We start from the raw sequence: 24,748 nt of genomic DNA, 5'->3' as shown, positions 1-24,748 counted from the left end.
ATTTTAACGATAAAATCTTCCGGGTTTTTAGACCGTTCATGGACTAAAACCTGAGTTATATAAAGAACTCTCTAATTAGATCAACATTAAATTATCGTTAGAATTATTAGGAAGACGGATTCGAAAACCCTAGGTTTCCTTTTTCTGAATACCGACTTATTTATTTATTTTTGAGTTTTATATTTTATTTTTATTTTACCTCAATCAAACCATTTTTAAATCTCAATAGTTTTAAGGTTAGATTTTAGTTTAATTTAGTCTCTGAGGAACGAACCGGTCTTACCGGACTTATTACTTGACGCCCGTATACTTGCGGGTGGAGACCTTTTAGGGTAACCTTTTAGGCCCATCAAGTTCTTGGCGCCGCTGCCGGGGACTTAGTTTAAATTTAATCTAATTTTATTTCTATTTTTTTAGTAAGTTTATATTTTTGGACACTTTTACTTGCTTTTCCGTTTTTGGTGTAGAAAAACACTAAGGAGCAAAGGAGAAGGCGCAACAAGGAGAGGAGCTCAAGAAGAAGAATTTACATTTTTTGTTATTTTTTTATTTTTATTTTATTTTTTTGTGAGAGAGAGACTTTTAGACTTTCTGGTTTTATTTTTTATTTTTAAGTTTTGACCCTAAATTGGAGGGCTTAATTAAATTGTAACCGAAAACCAAAACGAAGCCTCGGGTCGGAACATTCGCGGGTCATCTACAAAGGTCATCGCCCGTCTTGAACGGGAGGTAAATTTCTTGAACACCCACGAATCTCCTGTCAGTGGGTTTTTGGTGTGAATTCGTGTGCCTGATTGCTTTGATCGAACTGTTAGTGTAATCATTTTAGTAAGGGCACTAACCCAGTTACAAGATAAGAAACGGATTTCATCACCGTTCTCTTGCCCACATAGGTAACAACATTCACGAACCCAAACCTCACTTAAAAAGCTAAAATATTATTTAGACATCAGCCCCTAAGGTAACGAGCTCATAGGACCCTTCAAAAACAACTCGGGAAATTGACTTTTATCTAGGCATTCTCAGAGGAAAGTTTGTAAACAATTCTTGTCAAAAAGGCCGCCTCGAGAAGAGGAAACGTTTGCCGAAGGAAGACGGCTGTCACAACGTTCATCGTTGGTTGTCTTCCTGGAGAATTGTTTACTGACTACTCTGATCGAGTAACCTTTATAACAGTCAAAGTTCAAGTGTTGTGGAGAAGTAGGAGCTGTCTAGCTTTTTAGGTGAATCTGACAAACCCACTCATTGCTAGATTTTGTCTAGGTTGCTTGGTGGAGTCAGCCTGATTGTGTTTGCTTTCCTATAGGATCTTCGTAGGGCTACCTCGGTTTTCGGTCTCAAAAAAAAAAAAAAAAAAAAAAAAAAAAAAAAATAATAATAATTTTGAGTGATGGATAGATCGTGGTCCCAACATAATGGCAGAAGGGACGAGAATTCTTCATCACTACCATGGTGGTATTTAGCAAATGGTCAGAATAGTGTTAGTCATCCTAGATACAATGTGCATAATGATGGTCCTAGGGATTATTATCAACCTCAAGAAGGTTATGAACCATATTATAGATATCCTGACAGATCATCTTACATGCATTATAGTAGAGAGTCTTATGCTCCAAATGTGTCCCAACCTCAATGGGAAAACATTGAAGCTAATGACTCTTACATGCATTATAACGAAGAATTTTATGCTTCACACGTGTCTCAACCGCAATGGGATAACGGTGAAACTATTGATCCTTCATCTTTAGCATCACCTTCGTTGGCCGAAACTATGAGTATGTTAAAGAAGGTTCATGAAGAGTCTATGACTGCGCTAAGGAGGATTAATGGAGAATCTTCTGCTCCACACGTGTCCCAACCTCAATGGGATAACAGTGAAAAGGTTGACTCTTCATCTTTAGGATCATCTTCGTTAGCCGAAACTATGAGTATGTTAAGGAAGATTAATGAAGAGTCTTATGTTTTAAATGTGTCTCAACATCAATGGGATAACGTTGAAACTATTGACTCTCCATCTTTATCATCATCTTCATTGACCCAAACTGTTAGTGATCTTCAAAAGAGTACTTTCGAGTTTTGTCAGACTTTAGAAGAAAAGACTGACAATATCTGTGGAACTCTACAAGAAATAACAACTAGTATTATAGAAGAAGATCACCATGAGAATGTAGAGTACGGTTCACAGTATCATGTGTATGATGATGACGAGGATACGATTTTAGAGGAGCATAGTTCTCCCGACAACATCGTTATTGAGACTAAAATCTCAGAAACGATGGAGCCCGATATTGAGATATCCTCTCATCGAACCAAACTTGAAACCCATTCAAACCATAATGAAGAGTTCACTAGAGTTGAAGATGATTTGAAGTCGTTTGACTCAACTGAGGATGATGAATCATGGTTAACCAATTTGTTAAATGAGAGCATTGACTCGCCTGACTTAGGCGAAGATTTAGAATTCTTTAGGGACACCGATGATAACATGATAAAAGAAATTATAGAAGGACTATCTAACCCGACTTCTAGGGATTGTGAGTCTGATAGTAGGGTTTCTCCATTGAAGGAACCCGAAGTACCTGTTTTAGAGAACCTTAGTTTAAGTCCGGGTGTCATTGATAGTCCTCTAGATTGCTTTGTATTTTGTCCCTCGAAACCATGTGTAGATTTTGAAGCACTCGTTCCCTCTGTCTACCGTCCATATGAAGACCCCTTCTATCAGGTATGTACTCTCTCGGGTGCAGTACCAAACTTAACTCCCTCAGTGTCGTCTAAGTTTGGGGATTGCCCTTCTTTCCTGATAGTCTCACTATCACCAAATTATTTAAGTATGAGACTATCGTTCACTGAAAAATTTGTGTTTTGGGTGGACCCACAGATGTATCGACTATTGGTTTATAGTTAATCACATTATCTGTAATCCAGTAGGTTAATTCTTTCGATTTTTTCGAGTCATCTACTTTCGTCTGGCTGAAGACGTTAAACTTAGCGCTTTCTGGGAGGCAACCCACGGTCAGGACGTTGGAATTAGGTAATATCTTTCCCTTCACCCTATTATTTTTTGCATAGTCTTCAGAACATTGAGGACAATGTTCGGTTTAAGTTTGGGGATGGGGATTGAATTGTTAGTCCTTATTTCAAAAATTCAAAAGGGTTCAAAATTTTTAATTTTTGGATTAGAAACGTGAGTCTGGTTGTTTTTGCTTGTTAATAGTTATAGAGTCTAGTTGGTTGTACTATGCTTTTGTTAAAGGTTTTTTTATGAATTTCGAGTCTTGAAGTTGTTTGTGCACTAGCCCATGTGAGTATTAGATAGGTGAAGAGTAGACTTTTCTAAGAGAACTTAATCGATCATTAGTGGAGACTTAACCCATGTGAGATTCTGAGCCTTTCTTTTGCTTTGAGTGATCTCTTCTGAGCTAATTCTGAGTAGAATGAAGAGCTACTCAACCTCGCAATATTCATTAGAACTCAGTTGATCTCTTGAGTTCAAATTTTACAACCACTAGGGATGTCATCAGGAATACAAACCTTTCTCTTGTAGTCGGAGAAACTTGAAAACAGTGTCAACTAGAGGAAGATAGGAACCTCATCATTTAGAACCCTGAGAATAAGGCATGAAGCAAAGTGGAGAGAATTATACCCAAGGAAAGTGTTAAGAAAGAAAGTATGTTCTGTATTTTGAGTTTTATTACCAGAGTCAGTAGGAAAAAAAAAAAAAAAAAAAAAAAAAAAAAAAAAAAAAGAGAAAAGAAAAATAATTAGTATGAATAGAAAAGAAGAAAGAAAGAAAAAAAATTTTGTTTATGTAGTTTGTTTGAGTATTTATCCCTTGAAGTAGTTCTTGAAGATTTGAAGACGTCGAGTTCTCAGGAGTTCTAGTCAGATCCTCATTAGTGTCTATCGACCTCTAGGAAGCATTGTTAGATAGTAGATCAGGTGAGAAGAGTTGGTTAGCTTCCCCATCCTGTATTAGTGGTTGTTTCCTTCTTTGAGATCAGTCGTCCACAGAATTTTAGTCCGTCTTTTTCATGTGTTGAGTTTTCTTTCATATTCATACCAACACATAGAGTGAACCATTCTTGAGTGACTTTGATTTTTGAGTGTATGACCGTGAGGCAGTAGTTGAGGCGAAATGTATCGAGACGGTAATCGAGGTCTTGTCTTTTAAGAACCGAAATGATACTCATATTGGCTGGTCACGTGCACTTCGAGTCTTGATTACTAGTGAAGGGATTTTTAGCATTTTTATGGTTTGGTCGACTTAGATTTCATGTCTATTAACTTTCGAAAATCTACCGGATGAACATTTCTAGTCCACATCATATTTAGACCCTTTTGCATTTTTGATCTTTGAATTTTGTGGGTATATTCACTGCAAACCCTCACGAGACAAAACTCGTCCTCTTGGGTAACCTAGAGGTTTAACGGCTTGTTGCACGGGCTAAGTGCAATCGTGGGTCCCTACGAAAGTGGTGAAATGGGTTTAGTTTTATTTTTCTGTTTTGCTCGAGGACTAGCAAAATCTAAGTTTGGGGATGTTTGATGAGACATGGAAATGTCCCATCTGAGTCTCTTAATTTAGACGAGTTAGTCTCTCTAGAGCAGTTACTCTCACGAATTACTCTCTTTTATGTTCAGGTACCTTTTTACAGAGTTATGCGTGCAAAACGGATAAAAGTCGGAAAGAATACAGACTAGGGGCATTTTGGTCATTTGTTGATTCTGACTTCTTGGTCAATATTAGTGTTCGGATGGAAAGTAGAGTCCAAGACGAGCCCGTAGGCGAAAACGGAAGTCAAATCAGAGTTCGGACGAGAGACTTATAGCTAGTCAAAGTTTGGATTAAAATCAGGTCAACAGTGACACGTGGCGTGCAATCTAACGTAACATGGAATTTTCGGTACACAGTCGGGCTGTGCGGGACGCTTGTTCGGGATGGCAAGAATTTACGTCCCAATACACCCGCGAGCAAGTTATTATGGTGCTTTCGAGCGTTTCCGCCGTCCAGATCCGTGTTTTGAAGATCGGACGGTCTCTAAAGCCGCCCATCTTCACTGCCATTCAAGAACAGTTTAGTTAGAGAGAGAAACCGAGAGAGAGAGAATCAAAAACAGATTAAATCCTTCTCTCTCTCGTCTCTATCTAATAAAACTGATTCAAAAACAGGAAGGAGAGAGAGATAACCGGGAGAGATAACCGAGAGAGAAGATTAAAGTCCAAAGATTTTGGAGAACCGAGATAGAAGGAACTCGGGATTCGACTGAGTGGGAGATCGAGATTTGTTGAGGATTTCGAATTTTGAATTCTCTCTATATATATCAGTGAAAAACAGAGAGCAAGGGGGATCTCATCTTTGGGGTCCTCTCGGCTAAGAAAGATCAAGGGGTTTAAAGAAGAACAGTAGAGAGAGAGAGAGAGAGAACCGAGAGCTACCTTAACTTTTGATTTTCGTTTTTTTTTTCTTTGTTTAACTCTGTTCTTAGTGAGAAAGAGAGAGAGATTACAGAGGAAGAGAGAAAGAACAAGAGAGAAACAGGGAGATATTGTAGAGAGAGAGAGAAACCCGAGAGCTTTAATGGAGGTAATTTTTTATTTCAATTTTATATTTCTTTGATTTTAATTAGTCTTTCTTTGTGAGAGAGATAGAGAGAGAGAATTAACAGAGAGATTAAGAAAAGAGAGAGAAAACAGGAAGTTTAGAGAGAGAAAGAAGGTTGAAGAAGATGAGAAAATAATTTTCTCTCAGGGAAACCATTTCCGGGAAGACGAGAAAATCGTTTTCCCAGAGGGTGCGTTTGGCAAATTTCCGGGAAAAACAGAAGGAAATCAATTCCTTAAGGTTCTGTTTGGCTGCAAAATCAGTAAGAAATCTAACTTTTTCTACTTTTCTCCCATCATTTATTTAGTTAAACTTCCATCTATCATCATGAGAAACTAAATTTCTTATCTAGGGTTTTAAATGAAGTCATAATAATTGTTTTCTCGATAATTTATTAAAGTTTTTACCATTTTAACGATAAAATCTTCCGGGTTTTTAGACCGTTCATGGACTAAAACCTGAGTTATATAAAGAACTCTCTAATTAGATCAACATTAAATTATCGTTAGAATTATTAGGAAGACGGATTCGAAAACCCTAGGTTTCCTTTTTCTGAATACCGACTTATTTATTTATTTTTGAGTTTTATATTTTATTTTTATTTTACCTCAATCAAACCATTTTTAAATCTCAATAGTTTTAAGGTTAGATTTTAGTTTAATTTAGTCTCTGAGGAACGAACCGGTCTTACCGGACTTATTACTTGACGCCCGTATACTTGCGGGTGGAGACCTTTTAGGGTAACCTTTTAGGCCCATCACCTGTCTCTCTCCAACTCACTCCTCTCTCTCTCCAAGTCACCTTCATCTTCTTCGATTGAAGTTGCCGGCCGGAAAATTTTCCGGCCGGCGACCTCCCAAAAAAAAATCTCTCATCTCTCTCTCTCTCTAAAAATCTAGCGAAGGTTCAAGGTCTGCTCGTGAACAGACCGATCTGGTCTGTTCACGGCTCCGGCGAAGGGAAACCCTCTTCGCCGGAGTTTTTAGAGAGAGAGAGAGAGATGAGAGAAAAATTTTTTTTTTTGAGGTCGCCGGCCGGAAAATTTTCCGGCCAGCGACTTCAATCGGAGAAGATGAATGTGAGTTGGAGACCGGAAAATTTTCCGGCCAGCGACTTCAATCGGAGAAGATGAATGTGAGTTGGAGAGAGAGAGGGGTGAGTTGGAGAGAGAGGTGAGTTGGAAAGAGAGGTGATGTGGAGAGAGAGAGAGTTGACATGGAGAGAGATGTGCGGTGGAGAGGGAAATGAGGTGGAATTATGATTTTATTTTTATCTTTAATTTTGAAAAAAGATTTAAAGGAAGGGTAGTTAGGACATTAACTTAAAAATAAGGGGTCATATTTGAATTTACAGAATTTTGGGGACCATATTTGAAGCTGGTCACAAAGTAGGGGCTATATAGGAATTAACTCTATATTAAATCTTGATATAAGCATATTAAAAAAATCTTGATTTGACAAAATGGTATAACAAGTCCTCGAAAAATTTGATCATTATTACTGTGACTGAAAATTGTGTCCGACTACAAACAGAAGAGTGACCTGGTCCACTTCGATTATGGCATGACTAATTGGAGGCAATCATATTATCTTTCTCAATATGTGGTTAACTCTAATTTCACGTCACTTTTATATTTATTTTTATTTTTTGTTTAATTTTGAGACAATTCTGGTAGTTTTAATAAGGCCAGCGTTTTGGAGAAAGCTAAATAATTTTTAGAGTGTGAAAATTTAAAGAGAATATGTGAAATTTTAGAAATTTTCAGGGGAAATCAATCATTGTTTCTTCCTCTTCTTCTTCTGACCACCATCTCCGGCCACCATTTTTGACCACCATCTCCGACGACAACCCCCACCATTTTCTTACTCCTCTCCCCACTCTCTGTCTTATAGTTTGCCTCTCTATCTCTGCCCCTCTCTCTCTTACCGTCTCTCTCTTAGACCTTCAAATACAAACCCTAACCCTAAATACCGATCTCTCTCTCTTTCTCTCTCTTTCTCTCTCTCTCTCTCTCTCTCTCTCTCTTAGTTCTAAGGGGATCTTGACCATTTTGGTTTGAACAAACCATCTAGAAATGCCTCTCTTTAACTTGTAAAAAACTAGGGTTTCTTCATCCACCTCCTTTTCATTCCTTCAGGTACGATCATCTATCCACCAATATAAAAAAAACGGTTACTTGATCCTTCACTTTTACTTATTTCTTCTCTTGTTTGTTTAATTATTAGTTTTTTTTTTGGGGGGGGGGGGGGGGGGGGGGGTGGAGAAAATAACTTCATTAGTTGCCTCTAACGGCTGCTTCGAGATACAATGAAGTTAAATGGCAGAATTTAGACCTAACTAAAAATAAGGACTAAATTACAAAAGAAGCGAAAGCTAGGTACTAAAAACTGATTGAGCAATACTGTGTGCTAAAGTGTTGGCTTCTCGAGAGTTTCATTTCTCATTTATCAATGTGCATATCTAACTTCACTATTTTAAAAAACTGCAGACCTAGGATTTTGATTACTGATGTGTTCTTTGTTTTGTTACTTGAGTAGTTAGATTGAACAATGACTGGTGTTATTAACTAGTATCTAAGACAAGTTTTTAGAGGAAAAGATTAATATTAGTTCATTAGGAAGGTTTGAATCAGTTTTCATTAATGGCGTGGTTTAGATCGGCTCCTAGTGGTGGTCGGATTCCGACAACCGTTGCCGGAATGGAGAAGAAATGGTCAAAAAATTTGCTTTCCCCCTAACATCTAGAAAATATACTGGTCAACTAAAGTTGACCAGTTTTTGACAAAGTCTTCACATCCCGAAAATTATTTTGATTTCCTCAAAGCACTGACCTTTAATAAATCGCCACTAAACTATATATGAGGTCGAACACAAGCTTCGGACAACAATGTGACCAAGTATGGTCTTACTTTGCACCGGTCAACCGTTTACTGTTGCTTACCCATCATATATATCTTGAGAGCTTTTATTCTATTTAAGGTTGCAAATGTGTTTTTTTTTTTTAGTAAATGTTGATAAGGAGCAGTCGTGCACATGGATTATCTTGTATTCTTGTGTTAATTAGAACTTTTATGGTAAACATTAGGGATGAATTAGGGAACTAACCAAAGCCATAGGATGCCTCCTCCTTTATTTTTCATCTTAGGGCATTGAGTACATGAATGGTGACGAAATTGTCCTCGAAACTAAGTTGTTCTTCTTTTGTCGTATTCAACTGCGGTAAGGTAAAAAGTAGAGTCGGAAATACTAATATCATGGGAGAAAGGCGATCTAGTAACCAATAATATAAATATTTATATCCTCTATACTCATGGATAATTGGTTTTAAGCTCGAAAAACACAAAAATTTTATCGAATTCAAGTGAAACCTGACTACCAAGTGAGGATCAGATTCCAAAAAAAGTGAGGATCAAATTCTTCTCTTTATCATCAAGCAGTAATATATGATGACATCAGATTGAATATTCTTTTCCTAGCTTGAACGAAAGTCACATTGAGGTTATTATTTGAGAAGAAGAAGAAACAAAATTGATTTAATTTTTAGAAGAAGAGTAATTAGAGAAACAAAAAAAATTACTTTGTTAAAGTTAACTGACCGTTTAAAAAAATGAGCAAATTTTGAATTTTTAAAAAACATGAAATCAAAAAGGAAACTTGTCCTAAATTAGGGAGCCAAAAAGAAATAACCCTAGCTAGTATTATAATATGTGTTATTTCAGAGACATTCTGAGGTAAACCAAACTTAAAGCATCTCCAATGCAACACTCAATCTTAATAGTTTTGAGTGCCACCTATGGCTTTTGGGGTTTTTTCTTAAAAATCATATCCAATGTAAAACTGAGCTATAATCTTAAAGATGGCGTGTCGAGAGTAGAATAGAGATATCTCAAGAGGGCACTCTAAAAAAAGAGTGTCCTCTTGGGAGATCTCTTATTGTCTAACTCATCACTGTTTGAATTTCAACCAATAGAAATCAAGTCTTCTAAAATTTTAAAATAACTAACTATTTCTTTATAAGAATAATTTATGTCACATAAGTTAATAAAATATGTTTAGAGTTTTGTATTGGATATGCAGAAGGATTAAAGATCTTTATTTTTACCACCTAAAAGTGGAATCTCAATTGAAACTTAACACATATGACAAATGAGGACTTTTTTGAACTTTGCATTCCAGAGGCTCTGAGGGTGAATTAATTAAAGAATTTTTTGAAATACAACAAAAATGTAGATTTATGAGTTAAGAATGTGAGTAGATTAAAATAGGGTTATTTCCCTAATGGCCCCCAACTTTGTGACCAGCTTCCCGCCTGGCCCCCTACTTTATAAGAAATACCCATATGATCCCCTTCCGTTATAACACCGTTACTCTCTCTCTTCCATTTCTTTTCTCTCTCCTCCATCATGTTTTCTCTCTCTGCCACCTCGTTAAACTAGCCACATCATCGTCTTCACCGGCAGGGTCGCCGGCCGGCCAGTTCAAACTTTTTTTTTTTCTCTCTCTAAAAAGAAAAAAAAATTTTCTCACCTCTCTCTCTCTAAACTCCGGCGAAGGGAAACCTTCGTCGGAGCTAGGTCTGTTCATCACGAACAGACCAGATCGTGGTCTGTTCGTGATGAGCAGACCTCTGTTCATCACGAACAGACCCAGATCTGGTCTGTTCGTGATGAACAGACCTAGCTCCGGCGAAGGTTTCCCTTCGCCGGAGTTTAGAGAGAGAGAGAAAAAAAAAAGTTTGAAGGTCGTCGGCCGGAAATTTGGCCAGCCGGCGACCTTGCCGGTGAAGACGATGATGTGGCTGGTTTAACGAGGTGACAGAGAGAGAAAACATGCTGGAGGAGAGAGAAAAGAAATGGAAGAGAGAGAGTAACGGTGTTATAACGGAAGGGGGCCATATGGGTATTTCTTGTAAAGTAGGGGGCCAAGCGGGAAGCTGGTCACAAAGTTGGGGCCATTAGGAAAATAACCCATTAAAATATTAGATCCCTCTTCTAGTTTTTATACTTTTTAGTGTAGTGTCCAAAATTATATAACTTTTTCATTAAATACGGAGTAAAGTGGTGGTGATATTTCATTCATTTAGTTTTAGTTCTTTGTACCACACTCCTGTTACGAAGAATAAAAGTCAAGAAAATCTTACCAGATTGACCAATTTATATCTTTGAAAATATATCTAAAAGTTCATAGAAATAACTCCAATCTTAAAAAAAGAAACACAAGAACAAAAAATCAACATTTAGATTTGAACGTTTAATAACAATGTAACGTATCTAGTAAGTATAACATTGATTCTGCTATAAAATTCACCCACATTTCGAATTTAAGTGTATCTTTCTCAAAATATTTTTTTTAAAGTGTATCTTTCAGAAAATTGAGTTAGCCAGATATTACGGAGTTAATATACCGGGAATATATATAACATCACGACAACCACTAATGATGCCAAGCCCAAGGAAGAAGAGCTGGTTACATAATTTAATTATTTCTGTACTTCACTGTATATATCTTTTCATGATTGTGCTTTTCTATAAACTAAAATAAAATATGACTCATTAAACTTGTTATCTGATTAGAATCCTCAAGATTATAGCTAGAGTAATATAATATCAAAGTACCTCCTTGTTGAAAAAAGAAATAATTGTATAGAAAAACGGATATAGTGTAATCTGTATGAAGATCTGTGCACGATTATAGTTCTAGTTGCATTGATTTGCAATGTTTTTCGGGTAAAAGTTATAATAATTTATCTCTCAATATAATCCCCACCAGATTCATAAGGAACCTTCGTAAATTATTATTTAAATCATTTACGGTACTTTACTATTATAAAATTTCCTTTGTGAACAAAAAACAATTCAATTTTTCGAACTATTTCCACATTTATATCATTGTGTAAACATCTTCACTTTTTCCATTTTTAGTGTCACCTACTACCCTCTTAAAACCAAATGGACATCACTCCATAGAAATGCAGAAAGAAGAAATAAAAGAAGAGAAGAAGAAGGAGAAAGAAGAAAAAGAAGAAGAAAGAAGGAGAAGAGAAAATGAAGAATAGCAAATGGGTAACAACAGTAGCAAGTATTTGGATTCAGTGTAGTGTGGGTGCATCGTACGCCTTTGGAATATACTCTCCGATCCTGAAGTCAAGTCAAGGTTACGATCAGTCAACACTTGACTCCATCGCCGTTTTCAAAGACATCGGAGCTAATTTTGGTCTTCTATCCGGTCTTCTCTACACTGTCGTTGTATCATCATCCTCTTCTTCTTCATCGAGATCATGGATCAAAAGACTCGGTGGGCCATGGGTTGTTATTACAACCGGAGCAATTCAGTGTTTCGCGGGTTACTTTTTTATGTGGCTTGCTGTTACTGGGATTATATCAAGACCGTCGGTACCAGTGATGTGTTTGTTTATGTTTTTTGCTGCTCATGCTCAGACTTTCTCTAACACTGCTGATGTTGTCACAGCCGTTCAAAATTTCCCCAATTACAGTGGGACCATTGTTGGTATCATTAAGGTCTGTTCATTTTTACCGCTACTCTTTCTAAATCATGTTCATCCATCTAAGGCGGTCAGGGTTCTATTTGCCTCTAGAGTAGGGCAGAATAACATCTTTGTTACCTCTGCACTACACTTCATTTATGCATTATTTAATTTTAATACCATATTGTGGTCGACATCTAATACGACGAAGGTATTCCGATCGGTTTAGGTGGACGGCCAATGTTTAGACAGGGGTGATTTCTCTCTGTATTATGTCCGTTCACCTAAGCTTGTCGTATTTCGTCGTCTTAAGTGTCTGGTAGAGTGTCATTTTTGTAATGTGTGCTTACTAACAAACTGTCTTGTGATCAGGGATTTCTGGGTCTAAGTGGTGCAATACTGATCCAAGTATACCAGACAATATTTGCTGACAAGCCAAGCTCCTTCCTTCTATTGCTTTCTCTCTTACCATCCATTATTCCTATCTTACTCATGTTCTTTGTCAAAATCAACCCAACAATTAGTACTGATGAAAAGAAACATCTCAATGCTTTTTCCATCATTGCTCTTACAATTGCTGCTTATCTTATGATCTTAATCATCTCCGAAAGCCTCGTTACTTATGGATTAGCGGCTCGTATACTTTCGTTCTTACTTCTTCTCTTAGGACTAATTGCTTCCCCAATTGGAATTGCAACTAGAGCCCATTATAGAGATTCTAAACAAACTTCATTAATCTTGAATGATCAAGAACAAGTTGAAGTACTTGAGAACATTACTAACCCTAATTCCGATAAACATTCACCTACCCAAAAGTCTCAAACTGATGAAAACAAGATCAATGAGCCTACTACTCCATTAGAACCACAATTGAATCTTCTTCAAGCCATGAAAACAATCAATTTTTGGTTACTTTTCTTGGCAATGTCATGTGGGTTAGGCTCGGGAATGGCAACTGTTAACAATATAAGTCAAATTGGTGGATCACTTGGTTACACTAGTGTTGAAACAAGAACCCTGGTTTCATTATGGAGTATATGGAATTTTCTTGGTCGATTCGGAGCTGGTTTCATTTCAGACTATTTCTTACATTTGAAAGGTTGGGCTAGACCAATCTTCATGGCTGTAACTCTAGCAAGCATGGGTGTTGGTCATTTAGTGATTTCATCTGGTTTGCCTGGTGCTCTATATGCTGGTTCAACTTTGGTTGGTATTTGTTACGGTTCACAATGGTCATTATTCCCAACTATAACTTCTGAAATTTTTGGAGTAACTCATCTTGGTACTATATTCAACACGATTGCCCTAGCTAGTCCGGTAGGATCTTATATTCTCTCAGTGAGAGTTGTTGGATTTATCTATGACCGAGAATCATCGATGTTAAATAGTGAAAAGACTTGTGTTGGTATTCACTGTTTTATGTTATCTTTTATGATAATGGCTTCTGTTAGTCTTTTAGGTTTTGTTATTGCGTTGGGGTTGTTTTTCAGGACTAGAAAGTTTTATCATCAAGTTATATTTGAAAGAGTAACGCATTCTGGTAAACAGTAAAGGTATCACAGACGAGACATTACGTCGATAGTTGTGCACCTTGTCAATTAAACGGGAGGCGCTAGGGGGATGAAATCTTTGAGAGGTTGAAGGTCTATTTAGTGGTATACATACTTGAGTGAAACTTTTGTATTATTTTGAAATTTGAATAATCTCAATACGTACGTCTTTTTTTCTTTATAGAATGGAGCAAAATTGTGATGAAATGAAAAAATATGGTTTTTGTGAAAAGATACTATAAAGAAATGCACCAGCCGGGAATCGAACCCGGGTCTGTACCGTGGCAGGGTACTATTCTACCACTAGACCACTGGTGCTGATGTTATATAGTTGATAATACTTTATTTTTGTATAACTTTCTAATATCTCTTGGAAATGTAAAATGATTCCTAGTGGAACGTTCAAATAAAATCACTTTTCTATTGTGCTTGGCGGATATCATATGAAACCAAACAACCATTTTAGCATAGCGAAAAGGATGAGCGGAAAGAGATCTCATTAGGTACTTTGTGGGCGGTGATTTAGTTTACCTATTATTTAGACGAGCTAAGGACTTCTCATTTGAAATGGTGGAGGCAAAGAAAAATCTCTGTTGTTATCTTTTTCAATGTTGAAACAACGTCCATATTGCTAGAACAAACTTCCATATAATCGACAATACCAAGCATAGAAAACAAACATAACATAATAGGTAGGAAAAACACCTACGTTCTTGTTACAACTCGAGAAATAAAACAAACATAAAACAACGAACTAAAAATATCATATAATAACCAACTAAGTTCTTTAAAAGAAAAAAAAAACAACTAAGTAGCTAGAAAATTAACGAATAAAAAAAATGTCATATAATAACCAACTAAGCGGCTAGAAGGATCACGAGACAAACTAGAACGAACAAATGGATAGATCCAAGACACTCAAGAGTTAGCTATTATTGAAATCGAAGAACATTGGCAAGAGCTTTGCAGGAAGACTACTTTTGACTAGCTATACTTATTCATTTGTGAAATTACATTTTGAAATTTTAGGATATTAAGAGAAAACTAGAGCTCAAAATTTTGGAATAAACTTTAACAAATCGAACTAAAAGGGAAGCAGAAAAAGAAAACAAAAATAATGGATAGGTAAGTTCATTTCTATTGCATCTTTTTTCGTTCGTTGTTTTATCAATTCACGCTGGTGAGACTAAAGCAAGAAGCGGCACTTTTTAATTCTTTCTCCGATACATTTTGAATTGGTTGAGTTGTGTCGATTAGAGATGATGATTCAGGGCTGCAAAAATAATAAACCAATTATATGTCAAGAATCATTAGAGTAAAAGTCATTTTTAAGTAACAAATTAACAACCAAAACTAGCCAGGCACGATGGGAAAACCCTTCGCCATTAAGGTTACCGAGCTGGCTCAGGCTGGGTGCATAACAAATTCCTTTGTCAAAAGCCCAATCAAGATACCGAAATAAGCTTGGGCGGTCAGTATGGCAGGCCATAGACCTTTAGTGTACGGGCTAAAGCACCGAAAACCCTTAACCTATTAAGTACCCATCTTCTACTAGAAGAGTAAAAGTTGGGTATTGTTCGAGTGTATAATGTATTTAGTAATCAGGGTGGTTCAGCAACGGTCAACGTCTGTTCGAGGCCGACTAACTTTCTTCAATAAGAGTGTCAAATAACAACAACGTACTTGGCCCGACTAATATGGTCCGAACTGGCTTGAAATGACAAATTTGCACATAATGTTAGCATGATATTTTTCCTTGTTTGTGTCATTTTTTTTTTTGTCAAGCCATCATTTTCCATCAAATAATGGGTTTGAGAAACGATTTTTTATCTTCAGTTTGGTCGGACCGACTTTGAGTTCCATGTCACATACTAATTAAAACGTCAAAGTTGGTATGTCAAGACTAAAATCCATCTACCAGTACTTCTTTTTACGCCCCTTTCACAAAATAACTCTCTCAGTAACTACAATTAGGTAGAAAAATATAAAGAATTCAAAAATAAACTACCTTGATTCATATCCTTCCCTTGAGTCAAAAAAAGCTGGTATTTCATCATAATCTTGAGGAGCTTCAATTACTTCTTCTTGGAACACTAATGGCTGTTCACCGAAAATTTGAGATTCAATTCCTTCTATCTTCTTACCATTGTTGTTGGTATTATAATTTTGTTGCATCCACATATGATCTGAAATTATTTCATCTTTTTGGATCAAATATTCTGCAGGAACTACATTGAAATCTTGATCATGTACTTCATTAGATGATTGAATAGAAATTCCGGTGGTGTCTTCAAATGACTGATTTTGAAAAAGGGTTAGTGTGTTTTTGGGAGAGGAGGTGGGGTGATTGTTTCCTGTGTTTAATTGTAATTCAGGGAGAGGAGGAGGAGGAGGAGGAGATGGTGGTGATAAAGAAGAAAATTGATTTTGATTGTGGTGGGTTTGTTTACAAATTGCAAGTTGGGTAGTAATAAATTCAAATTCCATTCTAGCTTGTTGAAGTTGATAATGGAGTTGAGTAACAACACCATAACAACCATCAACAGGGAAACGAGCTCTAATATCAGATTCAAAAATGATAGATTTCATGGCTTCAATTCTCTGGTTTTGATTAAGAGGTTTAAGAATATTAAGAATATTTCTAACACCAAAAAGTCTATGAGCATTTTGAAACATTTTAGGTTGATCAGGAGGGAAATAAGGAGCAAGAAGACAATCAGAAGAACATTTCCTTCTCTGGTATTTGCAAGCAGCGCAAGCATGGCTAGTGCCGCCCTTAACGGTCATCTTCAAAAACCCTTCTTTCTCTGGTTTTGTTTGTTTTTTTCTCTAAGAAGAAACCAAATTGCGACCTTAATGGCATCAAAGGAGGGGGGTGGGGGACTAAAGTAAGAAAATTAATCTAGAGAGAGAAAAATACATGTGTGATTGAATTTGGGTGGAGTGGCTAAAAATGGTGAATTTTTTAAACTGAATTAGTTTTCTTGATTGGTGAAGAAGATGTAGTTGTGCGGTTTAATAGGGGATCAATGTAGGACTAGGTAAACACATGATTTGGCTAATTTCTAAATGGCCTCCAATTTTTTACCAACTCGCTTGTTTGGTCTCCAATTTGGCAATGCCAATGATGAGATTTGTTAACGTTTGTCTAAGACTACCGATGGCGAGGACAGAAAGAAGATAGAGAAAGTGGGGAGGAGAGATAGAGATGAGGGGGAGGGGAGAGAGTGTAGAAAGAGATGGTGGTGCTGGTCGATGACAATTGTGGTGATGGACTAGTTGGTGACTTGGTGATGGTGAGTGAAGAAGATGGAATCAGAGGAAATTGTTTTTCCACTAAGAGCAAGTCCAAGGGTGAGCGGTCCCGGACCCTTAAATTCACTTTTTCATTCAAATGGTACGACGTCCCCTTGAAACTCTCATCCCAGAGTGAAACCTTTTGTGCCCCTAGAACCCACTTCTCAGAAAGGCATATTATGTATCATGTTGGAGCTATCCCACGTTGTGGCAGGGTCATGAATTTGATAGTCACTTTATAAATGCGAGGAAAAATTTTATGTCTTGAGCTAAGCTTTGAAGACAACATTCAGAAAAGGATATCTAACACAAGTTCGCAAAAGTTTTTCCAGACATGGGCAGATGATCAACTTTCAAGTTCCATCTGTGATTGTAAATATCGTTTGAGTCAAACTACATAGGATGTGACTTGCGGGACGTGGATTAGTCACTTCATAATCGTCAAAGAAAAACTTGCTCTTGCCTTAGCTTTTGTAGTGGGTGAGGCTCTAGACCACTTGGGAACATAGAAGGCTAAAACCACACCCACCCATCAATCAATTCGTTGTCGAATAATAAATCTAGGCAAAGATTGAATCACTCTTCAAACTTCTAATGGGCTATGGGACACAACACTTCGACATTGAAAGATTGAGTTGTTTCTTTGCACATTACAATCGCGTTTAGTTGTAACATGTGTATCTATCTACCATATAAATGAAGGTACGAATGTATATTGGTATACATATCCATGATAATTCAAAAATACATTACCTAATTATAGCTCATAAGGATCTACTTTTTTTTTGCTGAAAGATAAGGATCTACTTAACTTTCAAAGATTTCTAATTGATTTCCAATTATACAACTCTCTTTCTCTCCCACAAAAGCACAAAAGTAAACAAAAGCTATGTACACTAAGAAGAGACTAAATCCTGTTAACTATTAAGTCCTTGAAGCATCCAAAGCAACTCTTGATGAAACCCTAGTTCCAATACTAACACGATTTCTAATCTGTTTCAACTGAGCCACCACCTCTTTAGCATCCGGCCGATCATCTTTCTCGGCCGCTACACATCGGAAAGCTAATTCCGCCATTGCATCAATAGTACCCATTGCTTCTCCTTCAACAATCAAAACTGGATCAACCACTTGATGTAAACAACCCACTTGAATTTTTGAAACAACAAGATCAACTAATCCAATTTCTCTTTTATCTCTTGTTAAATCAACAGCTTTCTTACCGGAAATCAATTCTAATAAAACAACACCTAAACTATAAACATCACTTTTCTCTGTTAACCTAAATGATCTATGATAATCTGGATCTAAATAACCTGGTGTTCCTTGTGGACCTGTCCAAACATATCTAGATGATAATGAAGATTCAGGATAAACTAATAGTCTTGATAAACCAAAATCACCCACTTTGATTTTCATATCTTTTTCAACAAATATGTTTGTTGTTGTTATATCTCTATGAACAATTGCTGGTTCTACTGAAAAATGTAAGTACTCAACCGCCATGGCTGTTTCTAAAGCAGCTTCAACTCTCACCTAAAAAAAAGTAAACTTTTCAATCATTTATGTAATCAAACTACATGAATTAAAATGGGTTTGTCTTAAATTTCAATATGAATGAATAAAAATTGAATCTTGAAATTTTGGGGAGGTTTTTTACCTGCCATGTTAAAGACCCTTTTTTGTATGAACTTTTAGATCCATGGAGATGATCAGCTAGGGTTCCATTTGGGACATAATCATAAACTAATAGAAGTCCTCTTGGATCACTACAATATCCATGAAGTTTAACAAGATTTGGGTGATCAATTGATGAAAGAATTAGGATTTCATTACGAAATGATTTAGTTGCAGAACTACTACTCTGTAATTTATGAAGCTTTTTAACTGCAACAAGACGAGAATCATAGAGTTGGCCAAGATAAACTGATCCAAATCCACCATCACCAATTTTCCGTTTCGGGTCGAATCCATTTGTGGATGATTCAAGTTCTTCATAGCTGAAAACTGGTGGTAGAAGATTCGGCGAACGATGTCGATGAAGAAACAGAGTAGTTGGATCTTCTTCTGTTTGTAAAGCTTTACCACCTCCTCTGAATTTGAAAATAGCAATGGCGATTGATATAACCAGTACTAAAAAAGCAAAGATAAAAAGGGTACAAAATAGAACAATTCGATTTCGATTCGAACTATTTCGATGAAATATTTGATGGGTTGTTGTTAGTGATTGAAAACAGAGAAAGGGTTTAAGTGGATGAGAAGAATTAAACCCACAAACACCATTGTTAGCTTGACAAGTTTTACAATTTGAGAAATAAGTATCATCATCATCTTCATCCCATTGAATTTGAATTCCCCATTTCAAGAAACTTTCTAAAAACCCTAGAAAATCTTCTTCACAACCTCCTTGTTCATCAGAATGATGTCTAAACTCACAACCTTGTAAGAGCTTAATTGGGTGTTTAAATAGTTCACATTCCCAACTACAAAGACTACAATTAGGAAGAATTAGAGGTGAACAAGGTTTAATAACAGAGAGTCGAGAACAAGAAGAATCAGAGAATCGAAAAGGAGAACCAGAGAGATTAATAGAACGATTAGGAAGAGATAATGAAGAACACTGATCATGAGTATGAGTATTCAGAGTAGTTTTTTTAACAGAGGGTTGAGGAGAGAGAAGGAGAGAAGAAGATGGGTTAGGTTCATAACCAAGGATAGAGAAAGATAAGTTATTAATGGAGATTAGTGAGTGTGGGTTTGAACAATGGATCTGAAACCATGGATGACCACAACCTGGGTATGTAGAAAATGGAAATGATAGTGATGAAGAAGAAGACATTAAAGGTGGACATGATGTTGAGTTTTTCTCACCAATAGATGATGAAGAAGAACATTTATGGGAAGTAGTTGAATCAAATATAGAAAAGAGAAAGATAACAACAAGTAAAAAGAGATGAAGATTTGGCATGACTGTCATTACTTGTGAAGAAGATAAACAGAGAAAATCTAGAGACAGAGAAAAAGATAGATTTGATATTTTTCTTCTTCTACACAAAACTAGGGTTTATTGGGGGGTTTTGTGTGTTGTTTAGAGATAAAAAAGTGAGGAGGAGGGAAACAAGGATCCGGTTTAGAATTTAGAGAGAGAGAAACAAGAGTCACGTGTGAGAGGAGATATAGTGGGGAAAGATCAGAAGACAAAAGTCTTGAAAATTGACTCTAGTAATTTAGCGTTTGTCCTTATTAAATCGAGGTGTAAATATAACCCGTAGGATTATTAGATTGTTGTGGTAGATGAAACGATGAGGACCGCTGGATCATTTTTGTGGGACCACCTTTAGTGACAGTATCTAATGTTGAATAAATGGGTGCGTACGGATAGGCCAGTCAATGGGGTAGGGTTGTGATCTTTTTGACTTGTTGTGGAAAGTTCTTTCTTTGGATTTCTTGGACGGAAATGATAAGTCTACTGGTCAAGATTTTATCACTTGATGGGTCATTCTCATAAAAGAAAGGTCTAAATGGGTCATTCTTGAAGGGAAAATTTTACCATAATTTACCCCCATATATTCATGGTTATTTACGTCCGCACTTACATGGAGTATATTTTTACTCCATACATTCATTTCTCGTACATACATATTCGTCCAATGTTTTGACCCGTTTTCGTCATGAAACATATTATTTACTCAAACAATCGGAAAGATGAAATTAATGTTTATCATAAGACATGTCAACGGATAACAAAGAGAAATAATCAAATAAATATTTTGATAATTTTTCATCGAATGAAACAGTTGTTATACTCAAACTGTCGGAAGCATGAAATCGATGCATAACATAAGACGTATGGTACTACCAAAAGATAACATTGAACAACATTTGAAGATAATTTTGATAAGTTTTTCATCAGTAAGATAAAATAGATACGTCCCATTACATATCAGTAACTTCGTGTGGACCTGCAATGTCATTTGTCGGACTGATACCTCCGATAGATTACATTTATGAAGTTTTTTGTTTTTCAAGGTCATCGTTCGTCTTTATAGTTTAGTTAGGCCAAAATAAAATGTGAAGTTTCTCTCTTTGACATGATTTACACCATTAAAACACCAAGGAAAATAATTGTTTGATTTTGGATATTACATTCGAAAAGTAGTGGTAGTGGGCGTGGATGATGGAAAATAAATTCCTACGTCATGGGAGTGATAGATAATTTTAGGTTTTTTTTTTAATCAATTTGATAAATATTGACTTAGTGCCGAGTGTGAGTGAAATTTGACTCGGTCAAGATAACTTGACCAAGTCAAATCGAAGGCCAGTGTGGCAGGTAAAAATGGTGAGGGTATACAAACTTTCCCTTTTGGAATGGGAGGATTTTCATATCCTATGAAATAGAAGATGTGGTATATACAGGTGCCTCTATAGGCACCCCATCTCTCCTCGTGACCCATCCTTCTCTTGGCACTATCCATTTTGTGATAAGGATTATTGTCAAACTCTCTTAAATATGGAAATATCTTGTAAAAGATCACACTTTAAAAAACGAAATTTCACTATACTCATGGTTGTTCAGAGGTGATGTATCTGCGTAGCTATACAATCGTAATCTAACAACAACCACGCGAGATCCATTTATAATCTCAGCTATTCAGGTACGGCTTATGTACTTATTGACAACCATATTGTTTTCCGTGAATCACAACAGTTTAGTACTTAATCATGTGTTAGTAATTGAGTATTCAAGTAGAGCAAGTAAAAAAGTTGAATTCCCAAATATTTTGTATATTTGAGGATGTAAATGAGTACGATGTTCATATTTCTCCAAACTTGACGTTTTGAAGTACACCGTGCGGGTACATCGGTTCGTAACACTCTAGTTTTGTACTTGATTTCATTATGTCAATTAAATTAGGGTGATCCACACAACCCAAGAATGGCACGCTAGTATTTGTTGTGAAAAACATGGCACAATGGGCTTATAGCATATGAGCAGCATGTCTTACATACCATTAACCTTCATAGTCATGTTGATACAATCTATTATGAATTCACTGTATGTTTGTAATAAATTAGTCAACTGATCACCTAATACATTTGATTCCCACTGGAAAAATCTCAATCGTGTTTCGTGTTGCATTTTAAACTCTAAGCATGCGGGTAATAAAAGATAACAATTGCATAAATATTTATACAACTATGTAACATTTTTTTATTCAATTATGTTATGTCATTTTCATTTCCCAATTTCCTCAAAACTCCATGACTTCTCTATTTTTTCTTTATCATTTTTATGTATCCCCTATAAGTATAAATTTTATTGATTCATCACCATCAAAAGTCATGCCTAGTGCAAAAGCATAAATTTGTAGCATGCAAGATGCACACATGTAAATATCACATTTGAACATGAATGTTAATTAGTTTCCAAGAAGAAATTTGCACCGTACATGACTTATCTAGTGGTCCTTTAGAGGAAATGATCTTAAATAACAATGCTGCTCCGCCCATGAGATATGACCCCGAACATGAAAAGGCAAAATTTTTGCATGGTGTCATCATAACATTCGCAATATAATTTTCTCAAGCCATGAAAAGGCAAGATTTCTATAGTTATGGGGCGGTTATTAACCGTTAACCAAGAATTGAAGAAAGCATTATTGACATATTGCCATGGGCAGTCGTAGTATATTTCATCCCCAATGCGAACTTCTCGATCAAACATCTCCTTTTTGCGGATGACTGCATCATTTTCGGACAAAACTCTCTTGAGAATATTTTCAATCTTAAGCAAATTCTTAAGGAATTTAGTGATGCGTCCGGTCAGATGATTAACTACGCTAAGTCGAATATCTTTTTCTCGAAAAATTCGCATCCGAAGTTCAAACGGATGATTATTAGAGAACTTAAGGTTCATCAATCTTCGTCTGGGGATAAATACCTAGGTACTAAACTTTTCATTGATCGCAATAAGAAACAAGCTTTCAACTCTCTTGTCACCCAAATCAAGAATAAACTTGCCAAATTGCAAACTTATCTCCTCTCGCAAGCTGGCCGCTCGGTAGTAATATCAACCATCGCAGCGGCTGTTCCCCGATACCAAATGCAGTGCTTCGCTCTTCCTAAAGGCATAAGCAACAGCATTGAGTCTATACAACGGACTTTCTGGTGGGGAAAACCCAAAACTTTCCATACTATCAACTGGAACTCTATTTGCAAGCCTCGCAAATATGGTGGTCTCGGGCTTCGTCTTCCTCAACTCGACAATCAAGCTTTCCTTCACAAACTGAACTGGCGGATTATCAGCAACCCGAAGGCTATTTGGGTCCAAGTGCTGAAAGGGAAGTATTTTTATAAATCCCAGAAACCTAAGCCCCCCAAGAATCATTTTTCGTGGCCGTGGAAATCTATATCGAAATACTATGATCAAAGTGAGAGACTGATTTTTTGGAATATTAACAAAGGAGAACTTATCAATATTTGGACTGACTACTGGATACCTAACCATCCTCCACCTATCATCAATGATAGAGGTTGTAACTATGATCGGGTTTCTCAACTTATCACGAACGGTACATGGAATTTAAATGAAATAAATATGTATTTTACTAATGAGATTTGCAGGGCGATACTCAGCATCAACCTAAATCCTAATGATGAAGATAAAGCTATCTGGACATTGACTAAATCAGGTAACTTCTCTCTTAAATCCATGTACAATTTTTTACGCTCCAATACTATCTATAATACGCAGGACCAGATGGACTGGTTTTTCATATGGAATATGAATACTATTCCTAGGATCAAACTATTCCTATGGAAGTGCTGTACGAATTGCTTACCAGTAAAATCAAGGATCGGCAAATTCATCGGTAATAATTACTCCTGTGTGAACTGTAATGATGAGGAGACCATAGATCATGTCATGTTGCATTGCACGTTTGCGAAAGCAATTTGGTTTCATTACCAAGTTAGAACTGATCACATTAGTACCACTATTCAATGGATACACCAATGGAAATCCCTTGACGAAGAAATTATTAACCTGTATGCTAAAATTCTTTGGTTTCTGTGGAAAGCCAGATGTGAAAACTGCTTTACGACGATTAAACAGAATCCAATACAAATGACAGAAAGGATAAACAACACCTCTACTACTCCTCTCAGAACTGAGAATTGCACTACCACGAAGGGTAAAAAACAAACGGTTATACAAACATGGAGACCTCCATCGACACCTTATATTAAAATTAATGTAGATGCCTCTTTTGTTAATTTACATGAACAGGCAGGAATCGGTTACATTATGCGAGATGCAGAAGCCAACTTTATTCTAGCGGTAGCAGATAGTGTACGAGGGCAAAATGCTGAAGAATGTGAAAGTTTAGCGGTATTATATGGTCTACTAAGCGCGAGGCAAATGCAACTATCTTATGTGCATGTAGAAAGTGATAATAAAGCAATAATCCAAGCTCTCAATGACGAGGAAGGATGTATTCAATGGCAATCTCAAAATATCATCCGACAGATCAAAGACATCAAGGAAAACTTTCCAGGAATTATATTCTCTCATGTGTCTAGGAATAGTAATAATGATGCAGATGCGTTAGCCAAATGGGGGCGTGCTCACGGGTGTAAGAAACTTTGGAATGATGTTGTCTCTTTTGTTTCGGATTTCTAGTAGGTGTGTAATAGACGCTTGGTTTTAATGGTATTTTCCTTCATCAAAAAAAAAAGTCGTAGTATATTTACTATTTTAAAATTCATTATATTGACCAAAAAATAATATTAACTAAGAATCAAATTTTATAAACAA

General features: G+C 36.4%; 4 protein-coding genes and 1 non-coding gene across 5 annotated transcripts; 2 read left to right on the top strand and 3 right to left on the bottom strand.

Annotated features, from left to right (window-relative positions):
• The first annotated feature begins 11,571 nt into the window (after positions 1-11,571).
• Positions 11,572-13,814, top strand: LOC147553181 (protein NUCLEAR FUSION DEFECTIVE 4-like). The gene is made up of 2 exons (XM_086666551.1): positions 11,572-12,119; positions 12,458-13,814. The coding sequence occupies exons 1-2, from the start codon at positions 11,646-11,648 to the stop codon at positions 13,634-13,636; spliced, it is 1,653 nt and encodes a 550-aa protein (XP_086522677.1). The 5' UTR covers positions 11,572-11,645; the 3' UTR covers positions 13,637-13,814.
• A 68-nt stretch (positions 13,815-13,882) lies between these two features.
• TRNAG-GCC (transfer RNA glycine (anticodon GCC)) lies at positions 13,883-13,953 on the bottom strand. The gene has a single exon. It is a non-coding gene; the product is annotated as a tRNA-Gly (tRNA).
• A 350-nt stretch (positions 13,954-14,303) lies between these two features.
• LOC147553179 (uncharacterized) lies at positions 14,304-16,516 on the bottom strand. The gene is made up of 2 exons (XM_086666552.1): positions 15,644-16,516; positions 14,304-14,908 (listed from the first exon to the last, which is right to left on the bottom strand). Exons 1-2 carry the CDS (start codon positions 16,420-16,422, stop codon positions 14,803-14,805), a joined length of 885 nt encoding a protein of 294 aa, XP_086522678.1. The 5' UTR covers positions 16,423-16,516; the 3' UTR covers positions 14,304-14,802.
• Positions 16,517-17,625: 1,109 nt separating this feature from the next.
• LOC147553178 (LEAF RUST 10 DISEASE-RESISTANCE LOCUS RECEPTOR-LIKE PROTEIN KINASE-like 1.5) lies at positions 17,626-20,131 on the bottom strand. The gene is made up of 2 exons (XM_086672152.1): positions 18,593-20,131; positions 17,626-18,468 (listed from the first exon to the last, which is right to left on the bottom strand). Exons 1-2 carry the CDS (start codon positions 19,907-19,909, stop codon positions 17,857-17,859), a joined length of 1,929 nt encoding a protein of 642 aa, XP_086528278.1. The 5' UTR covers positions 19,910-20,131; the 3' UTR covers positions 17,626-17,856.
• A 3,927-nt stretch (positions 20,132-24,058) lies between these two features.
• LOC147553177 (uncharacterized) lies at positions 24,059-24,613 on the top strand. Its single transcript, XM_086668688.1, has 2 exons — positions 24,059-24,139; positions 24,221-24,613. The coding sequence occupies exons 1-2, from the start codon at positions 24,059-24,061 to the stop codon at positions 24,611-24,613; spliced, it is 474 nt and encodes a 157-aa protein (XP_086524814.1).
• Positions 24,614-24,748: the final 135 nt, after the last annotated feature.

Source organism: Eschscholzia californica, unplaced genomic scaffold (genome assembly GCF_041429995.1).
Source record: "Eschscholzia californica isolate CP2 unplaced genomic scaffold, dmEscCali1.0.p SCAF_3, whole genome shotgun sequence".
Lineage (NCBI taxonomy): Eukaryota > Viridiplantae > Streptophyta > Magnoliopsida > Ranunculales > Papaveraceae > Eschscholzia > Eschscholzia californica.
Note: the sequence above shows the minus strand (reverse complement) of the source record. Positions and strands in the feature narration are given on the sequence as shown.